Genomic DNA, 17,556 nt, shown 5'->3' with positions numbered 1-17,556 from the left:
TACACTGTAGCTCGTCTGCAAACACCCTGGGATATCCGTCACCCAACAATGCCTAGGTCAACCCCACTTTCTGCTGCCCTCCACTTTGCGCTCTGGCAGCATTACAGCTCTGATCAAATGATGGAAATACTGATATTTTCTTATCTGGGTGTCACTTTTTAAGAGTTCTTCTTGTTCTTGTAATTTCAAGCACCTCCTCATTTGTCTTCTGGTGTGTATTTGGAATTTTTAGCCCACATCTTAACATCCACATTTCAACGCCCTCTATATTACTCCACAGATCTTTATTCATTGTCCAGGTTTCTGAGGTATACTGGAAAATGCATAGAATGTAGCATCAGACGAGATTTTTCCTGGTTACAAGCTTGAGGTTTTTTTGGGTGTTTTTGTGGGCAGCACAGTAGCATTGTGGATAGCACAATCGCTTCACCGCTCCAGGGTCCCAGGTACGATTCCGGCTTGGGTCACTGTCTGTGCGGAGTCTGCACATCCTCCCCGTGTGTGCGTGGGTTTCCTCCGGGTGCTCCGGTTTCCTCCCACAGTCCAAAGATGTGCAAGTTAGGTGGATTGGACATGATAAATTGCCCTTAGTGTCCAAAATTGCCTTTAGTGTTGGGTGGGGTTACTGGGTTATGGGGATAGGGTGGAGGTGTTAACCTTGGGTAGGGTGCTCTTTCCAGGAGCCGGTGCAGCCTCCTTCTGCACTGTAAATTCTATGATCTATGACACATCCTTCATCTTCACAAAATTACTTTTGGCTATCTCTAGCCTTTGGCGTCGCATCTACCATCTTCTGTTACAATTTATTCCAAATAGACAAACTTATCTACTTGTTCCCTTGTCAGCATTATTTACCAACAGTTCAATGCAGAACAATTCAGTTAACCATATGTCTAGTAGCAGCCAATGAGATCGCTCCTTTTTAAATTAATGCAGATAAATAGAAGTTTCAGAAATTAACTTTATGTTTCTCAGATGTGTATCTTTAGTATTTTTTTACTTACAAAATTGCAGGCAGTAAAACATAAATGAAAACTATTTTATATCACTGGCAATTGGTTTGAATGTTTGTACTCTTCAGCTAACTTTGACCCTCTTTATAGATAAATATGTGGAACTGAGATTGATACATTTACAATGCATCGCAATCCAATACTCTATTTAATAAGTGGGACGTCTAGATGGCATGTAATTTTTAAAAATTACTGCTTCGAGCATATTGTTTAAATGTGAAAACGGATTTATCTTTTGAATTCTGAAAGTCAGAAAAATGCAGCTTTTCGATCAATTAATTTGTCATGATATATCTCACTTTTCTCTTCCTAGTAAAGATGTGGTTCTGTTGCACATACTCACTGCAGCATGACTCTGGTCAATGCTGTTTTTATGACACGAATCCTATTAGACAGTGGCTGCACTCATTCACTCTCTCGGGCCACGTGGGTTTTACTTTCAAGCTCATTCAACTGATGTTTCAGTACCATGTGCCACATGCCTTGTTCATATAAATAGAGCAAATTAAACTGTCTCCAAAGATATCCTATCACATTTGTACCCCGAATCGCCTATTTAACACATGGGCAAGACACCACATTATCTGCCTGGAAAGGTCGACCCCTGGATATTAGATTCTGCCACAGTTCTCTCTTATACTAAACCAAGGGGAAACACTTAATCACCCTCGCCTTTTCAAGAAAAAAATCAACTTAAAATTTGCCATGATGAAAAATCAATAAACCTGTAATTGCTTGGCTTATCATCATGTGGAAGGACAAATTGAGAAGTGAAGCTTGGCGTCTATACAGATTTCCCTGTAACACTGACAGTTTCAGGATCACTGGCTTGGAAAAGGGAAAGGTCTCCAAGTGATAATTAAATCTTCTCATGCTGATTTTCTGCCAAATTTATTTCCCAAGAGTGTATAACCCTGATTTGCTGGTTACAAACCGGGCATAACTAATCAATCCAACACAGATGCACTACCTCCCTTTGTAAACATCAATTAAAAAGGTATAGGAAGCTTCAAAAATATTAAACGGTAGAAGTTTCTTACAATTTTGTTAAGGATCATTCAAAATAAATACGTAGAGAAAATGTTTTTGCTTAAATTTCTTGATTATGGGTAAAGGTTTCCAGTAGGTTTTAGTAGTGGCATTAAATTGCATAAACACTTTTGATATGTATATACCAAATGTGTTTGGCTTGTCATCTCAATGATCAAAATACAAGTGCAGTCAATAGTAATTCTTTTTAAAATATAGTACTTATGCTCATTGGGTAGCAAGGTCGTATTTCAAAAAGCTGTGCCACACAGTAGTACGATTAAGTTCTGTGCACATAATTCAATTTGTAAAAAAAATGTTTTCTCAATTGTCCTACGCGAGGGAGATGCTGAGTAGTGACTGGATCTTTGAAATGAGAGAAAATTGATACCCATATTATCTTGGCCAGTGTTGCTGCAACTCCTCTCAAATGATACTGTTATTGACAGAGGAGCAAGTTCTTGCCTCCTGTTCTTCTTGACCAGGAATTGCAACAGGCAGGCTAAAGATTGGGATACAATAAAAAAATGTATTTCAAAACTGTTACTTGTTTGTGTTGTATTTCCTCAGAGAGTCATAAATCCAATGAAGACTGCTGCAACATTCATGTAGTACATGAATACAAGTAAAAACACTTCATTCAACTCTGTGGGTTTGCATACTTCATCCAATTCCATTGTTGAATTGAAGACAGAGAGCTGACTTCATTAAATATGGGAGATGGTCTCCAAGTGCCAAATTCAGTAATCCACCAGGGTCTGGAATTTGCATGCTAATTTATTCAACCCGAGGTAACTCAAAATCAGCCAGTATGCTTGAACTCCAAGCTAACTGAAACTCAACCTCAATTGTAGATTTCAGTCCCAAAGGATTTGGGGCTTGAGGGCTTGTTGGTCATTAACCAATGCTTGGCCACCATTTCCAAATGCTATATGACTAAAAACATCAATCTGCTCTCAATGAGAATTCCTTCTATTTCTGCACATCAATTTTGACACACCAAAAATGAAATAATGCACAAAAAATACAAACCTGTGCACGGAAAAGCAATATCATTAACAGTGGTTGCATTCACAGTGATTGCACTTGTGCAATTTATTCCAAACTTCAGTTTTCTTGCATTTGCTACAAAGCACCAAAGTCAAGGAGAGGGAAATGCACTTAAGTGTTGGTGTGCACAAGCCACATTGTGATCTTTTCTCATAGCCTGCCAGCTCCAAAAATCACCAGCAGTATAAACTGATGATTGTAGAGGCTGACAGGTACAAGGACAGAAGGTTTAAAAGCAAATTTGACACCCTTTTCAATAATAAACGGGGCATTAATCAGCATGAGGTCTCCACACTAGAATAGAACTCTGAAATCTGCACTGCAGCCATTAGTAGATAGATAGCATGATTGCTCGCAGTATCACTCTCAAGGTCGAATGACATTCTTAGAATGCAAGACCCTATTAGGAACTAGTAGCTGCTAGTCAACTAATTGGAATAGGTAATATTCATACATATTGTATTCATAAATATAATACAAGAAATACTTTGCAGCTTTCTATAATTGTAATGAAATTATGATTAAATTTCCTTCAGTCACAGAAAGCTATGAAGCACACAAAAAATTTAAAGGGCTAATCGAATAATAAAAACAGTTACATTGATATGGTACCTTATCACACAAAATAACTTAATCACTTCATATAATTGATAATTTTTCAAGTGCAATTACTACATATGCACACATATGTGTTTTGGTGGGACTACATGAGCACGTAATTGATGTTAACTATTGAACTTACAAAACATCACAGAGGTTTTTAAATCATGCATAAATCTTACTTAGTAGATCTTCATACACATTAGTCACAAACAAATGGTTATTCTTGAGATCACAACTTTCTCTTCAGTTTGTTCACTGACTTCAAATATTAAGCTCCAAACATAGAATAATGACGGCCATTCACTGAGCTCCTTAAGCAACTGTCATTCATGATCAAACATTATTTAAAATTGCATGATGCTAATAGAAATATTGGTGTGCTGCAGAAGCCACATTATTTTTCCCTGCTGTTCGTTATGGATCACCGAGAGTTCATTGTGACAAAGATTTGTGTTGTACAACCACCCACATTGGAGTTTTGCTATTTTGTTTCTGGAAATCAATCATTGCACTGTAATGATCTTTTTAAAAAAACAGGCTATTATATAAAAAAATGGAAATTCAGTCACACAATAATTAAAATTGAGCAACAGGTTATTGCATTTTCCTGCTCATTTCTATTAAAGAACACGCTATTGACCAAGTTTTCTAAATGTTGTATGTCCTTCAGATGGCAGTGAAGACTGTGGTAATTAAAAGATTTAAAGTAGCACAAACCCCTAGCCTCTAATCTAATGCCTAGGTCAGTCGCTTGTAGATTCTAATTTGTCCTCTATTTGTATTCATGACATGATGGTTCTGAATATTTAACAGCAAACCAGCAGGAGTGTATTTTGTAGGGCTTGGAGGTCAAATAATTTGATTTTCAAGCAGATTACAGTTAACATTATTGTCCAGTCATTCACTTGTTTGTTGAAAAGATATATAGAAAAAAGTTAAGCTAGAACTAATGCATCATCAATTCCAGGATATTCCAAAAAGCCAACAGAGAAGCAAAAGATGAAAAATCAGTATATCAAGATTTGTAACAAATTTACACTCTGGAACAATAGAAAAAGTATTAATATTAAAACAGTAATTTTGTACTTAATTATGTTAATTGCTGCTTTGGATGTAGTTCAAAGCATTTACAGCCAGTCAGAATTCAAATAAATCAATTTTCAAAGCGAAGGCAATTTTATACGTTTTCCATAACCAAGAGGAATAACAAATGCAAAGCAAAAACAAAAAACACTGCAAACAGTCCAATTATTATTTCAAAAATGTTATCTTAGATTGACAGTCTTCTTCATTTTCTCAGGCAACGAATGTAAATATATCATCGTTGTCCCATCACCAGAAGTAGCTTCTGACTGTCGTGACTGACTCTCCAAAAGGTTGTGGCCCACAAGAGAAGATGGAGGGCCCATGTCCCCAAAAATAATTTTTAAAATGTTTTTTAATTCCCTGAAAGGCCATGATGAAAACCCCACAGATGATTTACTCAATATGGCTCATCAGTTTTCCATGGTTCAACTGCAAGCTCATCTTATCCCATTACCAGCTCTGACGGTCAACCATCACCTCCTCCTTCAATTAATTAGTTTGTTCCGTTTTCTTTTGTTCGCCCCGTCCCTTTGTCCCCTTCCCCCCTCCCCATAACCATTGTAATGTTCCTTCTTACAAGCTCCTTATCTGTCATAACTTTGAGATCCTGATATTTTCTTTTCCTTTGGATGGCACGGTGGCACAGTGGTTGGCACTGCTGCCTCACAGCTCCAGGGTTCAATTCCGGCCTCGGGTGACCGTGTGGAGTTTGTACGCTCTCCCAGTGTCTGCGTGAGTTTCCTCTAAGTGCTCAGATTTCCTCCCACAGTCCAAAGATGTTCAGGTTAGGTGGATTGGCCATGATAAATTGCCTCTTAAGTGTCCAAAACGGTTAGGTGGGGTTAATGGGTTGTGGGGATAGGGTGGAGGCATGGACTTAAGGAGACTGCTCTTTCCAAGGGCCGGTGCAGATTCAATGGGACAAATGGCCTCCTTCTGTACTGTCGCAATTCTATGAGTAACTTATAGCTGCCGCCTGACTTGCTGAAGGTATATTTAGTACATTATAAATCTATAATTAGAGATTTTCTTCCATGGCAAGATCCTGAGGGTGCTCCATGACACCCTGACTTTGCAAGAAGTGTGATCAGCTGTAATTCTGGCAATGTTGCAACCATTCCAGCAGCGAAAGAACAGCTGATCATCTGAATTCAAAAAAGGACTCTCCTCAAGAAATGCCAGTGACAGCAACAGAAATTAGGGAAAACGAATTCTGGCAACCAATGGTTTCAAAGGTGTCTGTTGAATTCAGAAACCACAAAAAAAGTCCACTGCATCATGTACAAATGCAATCAGCACTATGGTGTATGTTTTGGATCTGAAATCACAGGATCTTTTAGAGCCAGTCTTGAATGTGCATGCTTCATTGAGTTGGAATAGATACCAGAAATAGAGAGAAAAGACAATTTTCGCTGTACTCATTTTTAACTTCACTTTTTTTTTTGAAGGATGGAAGGAATGAAATATGGCATACTTTAACTTTACCATGATAATCATCAGACGCGTGATGCATGTCTTTTGAACGCTAGAGAAAAGAATGGTCAAAGTATGAACCGCACTTTATCCCATGTGCTTTAAGGAAATACGGGTCAATTTACCAGAAGCTGAAACAAGCAAACAAAAAAATACTTTGGGTTGATTGCAAGTACCATGTAGTTCATACTTGTACTGTGAACAGTACCAAACAGAAAATTTCAAAGCACAGGTGAGGTGAAAGTGACTACTCCACATCAAGGCAGCATTTGACCAGATTTAGCCTCAAGGAGCACTGGCAAAATTGAAGTCAATGGGAATATCAGGGGAAAACTCTCCACTGGTTGGAGTCCTACTTTTTCATTTTACTTTTTAAAAAATGTAAAGTCCCCAATTCGTTTTTGGCATGGCCAATTCACCTACCTTTCACATCTTTGGGCTGTGGGGGTGAGACTCACACACACGGGGAGAATATGCAAACTCCACACGGACAGTGACCCAGGACTGGGATCAAACTTAGATCCTTGGTGCCGTGAGTGCTAGCCACTCTGCCACCATGCTGCCCAGGTTGAAGTCCTACTTCGCACAAAAAAGATTCTTGTGGTTGTTGGAGGCCAATCATCTCAGTTCCTGGACATCAATTCTGGGGTTCCTCAGGGTCATAAGCCCAACCAGCTTCAGCTGCTTCACCAATGACCTTCTTCCATCATAAGTGGGAGTATTCACTCATGATTGCCATGTTCAGTACCACTCAAAACTGTTCAGCTGCTGAAGCAACCCGTATCCATGTGCAGAAAGACCTGGACAATATTCAGGCTTGGGCTGATAAATGGCAAGCCACATTCACATCACATAAGTGTGAGGCAATGACCATCACCAATAAGAGAGAATCTAATATTCTCCCGTTGACATTCAACAGCACTACCATTGCTGAATCTTCTACCAACAGTGACCAAGAAGTCACTACTGACCAGAAAATTAACTGAAGCAGCCATATGAATACAATAGCAACAAGAGCAGGCCAGGGACTGGGAGTTTTGTGATGAGGAGCTTACCTCAAAATTCCTCAAAGTCTGTCTACCATCTACAAGGCATAAGTCAGGAATGTGATGAACTACTCTCTTGGATAAATGTGGCTCCGATCAAGGAGCTCAACACCACCCAGAACAAAGCAGCCTGCTTGACTGGCACCCCATCCACCACCATAAATATTCACCGACCCCAGCATCGACACATAATAGCAGCAGTGTGTACCATATGCAAGATGCACTGCAGCAACTCACCAAGGCTCCTTTATTTTTAGAAAATATTTTATTGAGGGATTTGTAATTTTAACAGTTTTATACATCAGGCTTCAACAAGAACAAAACAATATAACAAACACCGCCTCCCCCTGGACCCCAGTGATAAACCCCAGCCAACATGGCTTACATGTTACAAACAGTACCACTTTCCCCAGCCCCCTTTCCACTGGTTATCCTGCCCTTACTTGCCCCCCATGTCATCTTCCCCCCCACTGCTGATAGCTTAATTTTTCTTGAAGAAGTTGCTGTCATGTATGCCCTGTGGACCACCTGAAATTGTATCAGGCTGAGCCTGGCACACGACAAAGCTACATTGACGCGCCTCAAGGCCTCCTCCCATAATCCAGCCTTCAACTCCCCGCCCAACTCTTCCCACTTTCTCTTCACCTCCCCTATCGGGGCTCCCTCCCAATCCATCAGTTCCATGTAGAACTCGGAAATCCTCCCCTCTCCTACCCCTGTTCTTGACCCCACCTTATCCTGTAGCCCTTGGGCGGCAGGTGCGGGAAGGTCGAAACCTGCCTCTGCACAAAATCCCTCAGTTGCAGATACCGGAACCCATTCCCATCTGGCAACTCAAACTCGTCCTCCAAGTCCTCCAAGCTCGGGAAGCCCTCAACAATAAAACGTCTCCAAACCTCTCGATCCCCGCCTGCTGCCGCCTCCTGAACCCCCCCCCCCCCCCCCCCCACCCAGCCCCCTCCCGGAGCGAACTGGTGGTTTTCACATATTGGTGCCCACACCGACGCCAACCCCATTTGCTGCCTCCACTGTCCCCACACCCTCAGGGCTGCCACAACTACCGGGCTTGTGGAGTACCTTGGCTGGTGATAACGTCAAAGGTGTCGTTAACAGTGCCCCCAACTCGTGTCCCTGCATGAGGCCACCTCCACCCGCTCCCACACCAACCCCTCCCCCACTTCCTGACCATTGCAATATTCACCGCCCAGTAATAATTGATAAAATTCAGAAGAGCCAGCGCCCTTCACCACCCCCCACCCTTCCTCAATTGCATCGCCTCCACCCCCTCCACTACTTCTACCAGCCCAATACCAAGGCTCCTCCTATAAAACTTCCCAAACCCAGGACCTCCACCGCCTAGAAGAACAAAGGCGGCAGACATATGGGAACACCACCGCCTTCAAGTGCCCATCCAAGCCACGACCCTGACTTGGAACTATATCACTATTCCTTCACTGTTGCTGGGTCAAAATCCTGGCACATCCTTTCTGATAACACCATAAGGTGTACCTGTACCAGATGGACTACAGCAGTTTAAGAAGTTAGCTCACAACCACCTTCCCAAGTGAAATTAGTCATGAGAAACAAATGCTAGCCTTCTCAGCGATACTCACATCCCTTGGATAAAAAGAAAAGGATCTCAGCTTTGACATGAACTGTATGATTGCGGAAGATTTAATGGGTTTCCTGCCTCAATAAAAGGAGAGAATTTCATGACTCATTTTTGAGTCTAAGGAACATTTTCATTTTGTGCCAATGAGGTGGCTAGCACTTCTGCCTGTGATACAGCTTCAAAGGCATATTTCATTTTAGAGGCGCACAGAGAATGAGTAATGATTGAACGGAAAATATTCAGCAATGATATTCAGGACTCACTTCCTCTTTGCTACATTAACTCCATGTAAAACTTGCTGATAGATTTTACGAAGCACTCAAAAGAGTTAAGAAAGAAAGAACTTGCATTTAAATAGTAGATGGATTAATAAGGAGTAGGGGTGCCAACGGCGTGCAAACCCAGGAAACAACATCAGTGTGGAGCCAATAAGCTCACCCCGTAGTCATAAAGTTGAGTGGGATTTCTGTCCCTCATTGATAATGCTGTTGACCATCAAGGAGAGCTAGAAAGGCATCAATGGCTGCTGCCGAGACGGAACAAAAAGACCAAGACCCATAGATACCCAGAAAAGGTAGGTCCCGGGTCTTGGGCCTGGAAGGTTTGGGTAGGTTAGGGATAGGGGCAGGGTGTGGATTTAAGGGAGGGAGTGGGTATGAAGGAGGGTGGGATTTGATCTTAGGGAGAACCGCCTCGCAATAGGAAATGGCAGGCCCCAAAGAGGAGCCCCTCTTCCTTCCTCACCTTTAAAAACTTAAGTCAACAAAATCAGGCTGCCCACTCCAACCCGGCTGTCCACACCAAATATTTTAGTTCTGGGCAGAGTATTATCAGGGTCAATTGGCTTGACAACAAGCCTTATTCACCCTTGATTGTAATAATTTAAATATGGCAGTTGGAATGCTGCTTCCGGCACCCACTCGCGTCCCTGTATTCTGGGGTGAGCTCAGGATGGGCAGGAAGGTGGTGGTGTAGGTGCCCGCCTACCCTACATCATGTGTAAAATTAATTCTGTTTATCTCTCCATAGACACTGCCAGACCTGCTGAGGTGTTCTGACATTTTCTGTTTTTAGTTCAGTTTTGCAGCATTCACAGTATTTTGCTTTTATTTAAGTACTTTTTGTAGCAGGTACTGTGATAACATAGGGAAACACTGGAACCATTTTGCACACAATATTCCACAAACAATAATGGAAAAAATACTCAATATTTTAGTTATGGTGATTGAAAGATAACTATTGGTTGCAACACAGCAGAATTCCCTTCATCTTCTTCCAATAATTCAATGGGATCCTACATGTCCAGAGACATTTCATACCTCATTTGAAAGATGGCTAGACTCTGCCATGGAATGTCTTTATTCTAAACCACACGTTTCCAACAAGGACAAGTTCTCAGGATGATCACTTCTGGCTAACATTTATCAACGAGGAGTAAATTTAAGGAGGAATATGGGACTGTCCAGTTTTATTACATTCCTTGAGAAATTGTGTGATTTCAAGACATCTGTTTTCAAACAAATGTCAGACCTCTTACAGGAAGTGAGATGGTCTGATATTCAGAAGTTGGCTGAAGGTCTTTACATTAAGATTGATTTAGACAAGCTGTATGATGAATATTGCATCTTACAGAAACAAAGATGAAAAGTAATTTCAAAGGAGCAAAAAACTGATCATTAATGGGTGGAAATTTTCAAATGAATACAACAAAGTAAAAACAGTCATATTTTTAAACTTGCATCTTTTACACTTCCAATTCTAGCTTTAAATGCACACTGTTACATGCTTCCAGCTTAATGATTCAGATTTGGGGAAAAGGAAGGATCTCGTTAAGCAAAGGTTTTCTGAAAGCAGAGTCACAGGTACTGCAAAACAGCAGGGTGTCTTGATTTTGTCAAAAAGCAGAAGTCTCCAGAGTTGGTGAAAGCACCACAAGACCACTGTCAGTACCAGTTTAACATGAAAGAAACTGACATCAAAAGCCTTATAAACTACAGGGAATCAACCTTGCTAAGTGTAATAACATTTGCAAACCTCAGCAATTGGTTGCTATATACTCCAGTTTTACATGATCGGGTGTCATGTGATTGAACTTTGAAATAAGTCTAAGCGGAGCTGGTGATCTTAACTAGCGCAAATTGGGCTTTCATCTGTCCAGGGCAGCAAGTAGTATTCCTGATCCAGTTGTCTTCCTTGGGGAGCCTTGCATAAAGGGCCAGTAGCTCTTTTGTTAAAAAAATATTGAGGCGATTTTGCACCCGTGTCCACTGCGAACCCAAACAGCAACACAGGTGCAAAATCCCACAAGAGTCGGGAAACGAGATTCTCGCTGGCACAGTAAAGAAAAAACACAATTTACATTTACTATATCTTTCATGGTCACCAGATGTCCAAAGTGTTTTACAGACATTGAAATACTTTTGACGTGTAGTCATTGCTGAAAAAGGCAGTAGCCAATTTGCTCACCGCAAGGTCGCTCAAAGAACAATGTGACAATAAGCAGATGCTTTTTGTGTGATGATGATTGAGGGATAAGTATTGGCCAAAACACCAGGGATAAACTGCTGCTGTTCTTCAAAAGTATCATCGCATCTTTTAGGTCTACCTGAGAGGGCATACAGGGCTTCAGTTTAACATCTCATTTGAAAGATGTCATCTCTAACACTGCCGTAGTCCCTCAGTACAACATCGGAATGTTAGGCTTGATTTTTCTGTTGAGTCCTGGAGTGTGATATGTGCGAGAACATTTGAATGACATGCTTCTTCTCCCACCTCTAGCATATTCAGGTCCAAGGGGCTGGTTTAGCAGCGCAGATTCAATTCCCGTACCAGCCTTCCGAACAGGCGCCGGAATGTGGTGACTGGGGGCTTTTCACAGTAACTTCATTTGAAGCCTACTTGTGACAATAAACGATTTTCATTTTCATTTCATTCCAATTTTCAGCAACCCTGCATTTGCGTGTTGATTTGCGAAGGACGTTAAAACCTTAACACCAGCTTTTCTTTTGATGCAATGATTAATTTGAAAAGGTGCTTTAGCTTTCAAACAATTTGCTTGATGTTAAGTTAAAGAGGTAGTATTTGGGGCCAAGACTGTCACAAAATTCAAACTTAACTTGTCTAGGTTCAAGGCAGTACTTGCAAAAGGTAGCTAATGCAACATGAAAGGGATTAAGCAGCCATATACTGTGTCTGTCATAGCACTGAGGTGAGGTGATACATCTTCACTGAAAGAGTTGTGAATATTTGGAATTTTTAACCCCAGTGGGTTTTGCATGTTCCACCATTGAATATGTTTAGGTTGACAGCAATTTGGTCTCTCAGGGAATCAAGGAATATGGGGAATAGGCGGGAAAGTGGAGTTGAAACCAAAGAACAAGTACAATCATACTGAATGGCAGAACAGGCTTGATGAGCCGTAAAGTCTTCTCCTGCTCCTAATTTCCATGCTATTATGTGAACGCTAACTGAAGGAGAATAAACCCTGCATTTTATTCAAAGGAATATTTCAATCTGCCTTCGCAAATCCCAACAAACAAAACATTCTAAGTAATTCCATTTACTTCATTATTTTTCTTTCCTCGAAAAATCCTTTCAATCTGCAAAGATGATGTTTGATTTAGTTCAGAAATATTGTTTCTTTCAATATGTATGGTTTACAACAGAAAGACAGACTACAGTAACATGCTGTGATTCGGATGTCAGGAAATAGTGATAAAATGAAAAATAAGGCACCCGATAATTGCCAATGTGTTCTGGTGGCTGAACAGTTGAAGAAGAAGAAACTATTTTAAAACCAAAATTGTAGAAAGGCAAGTTGGCTGGGTTGGTGGAACTAGGGTTTTGATACGTTCGTTAGCTTAGCAACACTGTAAATAAATGTTTACCGAAGACAAGTAGGTATCAATAGAGAATAGTGTGCAAAAACTAAAGTGAAGACGGTGAAAGTTTGGGACAGTATGATGCCACAGTGTTTAGCACTGTTGCGTCATGGCGCCGAGGACTCGGGTTCAACCCCAGCCCCGGGCCACTGCACATTCTCCCCATGTCTGCGTGGATCCCACCACGACAACCCAAAAAGATGCGCAGGGTATGGTGGATTGGCCACGCTAAATTGTCCCTTGATTGGAAAAAAAAGATGGCAAAAGTTCAAAAGAGAAAATGGGGTGAATTTCACACTTGTATTTTAAAAGGTGAACTCATGTAATACAGATCATTAAGACTGACTTCTGAGAATGTGGACGCCAAACTGCTGGCCAAAGTTTTGCCTCCAGGATTGAGGATTGTGTTCCGGACATTATTGGGGAGGACCAGACGGGGTTTGTTAAGGGTAGGCAGTTGGTGACCAATGTAAGAAGGTTGTTAAATGTGATCATGATGCCCCCAGAAGGTAGGGAGGTGGAGGTAGTGAGCGCAATGGATGCAGAAAAGGCTTTTGATCGGGTAGAATGGGATTATCTGTGGGAGGTACTGGGACGGTTTGGATTTGGGCGGGGCTACATTGACTGGGTCAGGTTGCTGCATCAGGCTCCTGTGGTAAGCGTACGGGACAACATCGGACTATTTTAGACTGCACCGGAGGCCGAGACAGGGGTGCCCCCTCTCCCCACTGTTGTTTACGCTAGCTATAGAGCCGTTGGCAATTGCTCTGAGAGCGTGAAGGGGCTGGAAGGGGCTGGTCCGAGGGGGGGGGGGGGGGGCACAGAGTCTCATTCTATGCAGACGACCTACTTCTGTATGTATCGGACCCATTAGAGGGGATGGAAGAAATCATGAGGAATCCAGGGGAATTTAGCCGGTTTTCGGGGTATAAGCTAAATATGGGGAAATGTGAGATGTTTGCGGTCCAGGCGAGGGGACAGGAGAGGCGATTGGGAGAGCTGCCGTTTAGATTAGTAGGGGGAAGCTTTAGGTACCTCGGCATTCAAGTGAGGCGGGAATGGGACCAGCTGCATAAATTAAATCTGGCCCGGCTAGTAGACCAAATGAAGGACGATTTTCGGAGATGGGACGTGCTCCCGTTGTCATTAGCTGGGAGGGTGCAGAGGGTGAAGATAAAGGTCCTCCTGAGATTCCTGTTCGTGTTTCAATGTCTCCCCATCTTTATTCCGCTGTCCTTTTTTAAATGGGTCAACAACGTGATCTCTGGCTTTGTTTGGGCGGGCAAGACCCCACGGGAAAGGAAGGTAATGCCTGAGCGGAGTCGGGGAGAGGGCAGGCTGGCGCTGCCAAATTTTAATAACTATTACTGGGCGGCAAATATAGCCATGATCAGGAAGTGGGTGGTGGGGGAGGGGTCAGCATGGGAGCGTATGGAGACAGCTTTATGCAAGGGCACCAGTTTGGGGCATTGGTAACTGCGCCTCTGCCGTTCCCGCCGGCAAGGTACTCCACCAGCCCCTTGGTGATGGCGACCCCGGGAAGTATGGATGGGGGGTTGTATGGATGGATATGGCAGAGAGGAGGGATTGAGAGGATGGGGTTATGTTTATAGAGGGGAGTTTTCCGAGTATGAGGGCGCTGGAGGAGAAGGTTGGGTTGGCAAGGGGAAACAAATTCAGATATCTGCAGATGCGGAACTTCCTAGATAAACAGGTGTTAACCTTACCGCTCCTACCGCTAAGGGGGATTCAGAACAGGGTAGTTTCTAGAGGGTGGGTAGTAGAAGGGAGTGTCTCGGACATTTACAAGGAACTTATTGGGTCAGAGGAGATGCAGACCGAGGAGCTGAAGCGCAAGTGGGAGGAGGAGCTGGGAGGAAAGATGGAGGATGGTCTATGGGCAGATGCGTTGAGTCAAGTCAACACGTCCGCAACATTTGCCAGGCTCAGCTTGATACAATTTAAGGTCACCGGGCCTGGATGAGCAGATTCTTTGGGGTGGAAGACAGGTGTGCAAAATGTGCAGGAGGACCAGTGAACGATATCCACATCTTCTGGGCATGTCCAAAGCTTAGGGGATTTTGGCAGGGGTTTGCAGATGTCATGTCCATGGTGTTAAAAACAAGGGTGGTGCTGAGTCCAGACATGGCGATTTTCGGGGTTTCGGAAGACCCGGGAATCCAGGAGGAGAAAGAGGCAGATGTTCTGGCCTTTGCTTCCCTGGTAGCCCGGAGACGGATACTATTAGCTTGGAGGGGCTCAAAGCCCCCGAAGTCGGAGACCTGGCTATCGGACATGGCTATCTGTTCGGAGAAAATCAAGTTCGCCTTGAGAGGATAAGTGTTAGGGGTCTCCCGGAGGTGGCAACCGTTTGTCGACTTCTTCGCGGAAAATTAATCGCCAGTAGAAGGGGGGGGGATTAGGTTAGCTTAGAGTACGGGGTTAATAATCGGTGGAACCTGTAAGGGAGGGAGACGGCTTTTGCACTATGTTTATAGTTTCATGTACATTGTTTATTGTGTTGTTGTTATAATACTAAAAAAATACTTCAACAAAATGATTATTAAAAAAAAGACTGACTTCTGAGAAGATTAGTTCAGATAAGGGAAGATCAGAAGGAAAAACAATATATTAGAGGCAGGGAGCTGTTTTTAAACCGCACCTTCAGCTGGATGTTGTGTCAATTCCCAACAAACCGCCTGGAAAAAGCCTGTTTGAGAAGCCTGTTGTCTCTGTCCTACATCAGAAGCAATCCCAAAAGATATAAAGGCCTGGTGTGACAACTATTGCTAGATTTTGCTTATAACTTTTAAACCTATGGGATGTTGTTTAGGGAGGTTTAACTTTGAGATTAGGAAAATAGATGGGTTTAGAAATCAGTAAATTTAAAGATACTGTGTATAGCCATTAATGTAGTGAAGTATACTTTCAGTTGACTTTCTTGTTTTACTATTTAATAAATATTTATTTTGTTTAAAGTTGTCACAGAAATATCTGGGACATCCTTCACTTGTCTTCACATCTTTTCTCACATTATACCAAATTGCAAAATACAATTGAGAGCAGGCATTCCAAGTTTGCCTTATGGGAATTGGAATACCCGAGCATTTAACTTCAGTTGTGCTCTTAATACTGGTCAGTAGAGAAGTGGTTTCAAAATAGACAGCTTGTGAGAAACCAAGTTAATGGCCAAAACATTTCATATATATTCTTTCTTATAAAATAATTATTTGTTTTTCCCCAAGAAAATACATAACTGAGCAAAGTGGGAGCTTCAAAAATAACACTTGCAAATTTAGTCTATTGAAATTCAACAATGCATCCTGGAGAGTTATTTTAAAAATAAATGATGTTCCCATAATGATGCAAAAAAAAACCCACCAAAAACAAACTGTAGAAATATTCAGCTTTTACCAATCACAGGCCTTTAAATCAGCAGGTTAGAGTAAATGAGCAGTCATCTATTTTCAACAATTCATTTCAAAACTGACAGCGGTTTTGACAAACCAGAAAATAGTATTCCATGTTAACTGCAAAACTTTAAGCATTATTTTGCAAAAATGTACTTCAGTTACCTTGCTCTCTCTTCTTTTTGTCGTCCTCCTCTTTCCTTTCCTTAGCCTTTAATACTTCATCTGCTTTTGCTGAAAATTTAAAAAATATTAATTATTGAAAAAGTCTCAATTTTGTTAATCCTCAAACCCTTTCAAAATTAAGTTGTAAAATACTGAAACCATTTTACTTTTTCAAAAAATTGAGAGTATCCAATTCCTTTTTTTTCCGATTAAGGGCAACTTAGCATGGCCAATCCACCTACCCTGCACATCCTTGGGATGTGGGGGTGAGACCCATGCAAACACAGGGAGAACACGCAAACTCCACATGGACAGCGACCCGGGGCCGGGATCGAACCCGGGACCTCGGCGCCATGAAGTAGCAGTGCCAACCACTGCACCACCGTGCCGCCCGGGGACGGGACCAATTTATTTTTTAACAATATATTTAAATGATTACTTTTGACCATTTTACTATTTTCCCCATTTCCAAGTACAGATCACAGTTATTGGCTGAAAGAATAAACCCTACACCTCCCAAACTATTTTAATTGTTTTCAAGCATATAATATCGAATTCTCTTGCCACATTCACAACAATGAATTCTTCCAAACTTTCCCTGTTCACAATCTGAACCGGAATTGTAAATTATGCAAATTAATTCATTTGAATGTCAAAATGTAGTAAAAGCCCACAGCTCTTATGCCGCTATAAACTGTTCCCAATACAAATAGATGAGAATACGGTTCAGGTAAATAATATGAATTTTTTCTGGTCTCCTGTTATGTTTAAACCAGGCACTGAAATGGGATAATACCGGTCACCTGCCCTTGTTCACTGGAGGATTGTGTGTCAATATCGAGGAGACCGAATTCTCAATTTAAATCAAGCGTTAATGGACCAATATATTTACAATGAAACAGCACAATTAATCAGAGCAAGGTAACTAAACTGAATGTGTTTTGCAGCATTTATGTAATTAAATTTTCCAATTGAATTAACAAGCCAGTTGTTAAATATTGGATGGTTCTTGCTTAAGGAATTTGAACATAAAATACACAAAATGAACAAAGTCCATCTGGTATTTTTCCTCCAAAAATCAGAAACAATAATTTTGCCAGGGATTCCAGACATCCTCTCCTGAGGAAAGATCCAATATATTGTATTCAAGGGATTCTTCTCAGGCAGCATTTAAAGGTGCATCATCTT

At 41.6% G+C, this 17,556-nt stretch overlaps 1 protein-coding gene across 1 annotated transcript in view; it reads right to left on the bottom strand.

Annotated features, from left to right (window-relative positions):
- The window catches only part of rsrc1 (arginine/serine-rich coiled-coil 1), a 527,841-nt gene that overhangs the window by 76,871 nt on the left and 433,414 nt on the right, over positions 1-17,556 (bottom strand). Inside the window, exon 8 of the mRNA XM_038815544.1 lies at positions 16,369-16,437. Within this exon, the coding sequence (XP_038671472.1) occupies positions 16,369-16,437 (69 nt within the window). The remainder of the gene's footprint in view (positions 1-16,368; positions 16,438-17,556) is intronic.

Source organism: Scyliorhinus canicula, chromosome 13 (genome assembly GCF_902713615.1).
Source record: "Scyliorhinus canicula chromosome 13, sScyCan1.1, whole genome shotgun sequence".
Taxonomy (NCBI): Eukaryota; Metazoa; Chordata; class Chondrichthyes; order Carcharhiniformes; family Scyliorhinidae; genus Scyliorhinus; species Scyliorhinus canicula.
This window is presented reverse-complemented; position numbering and strand designations above follow the sequence as displayed.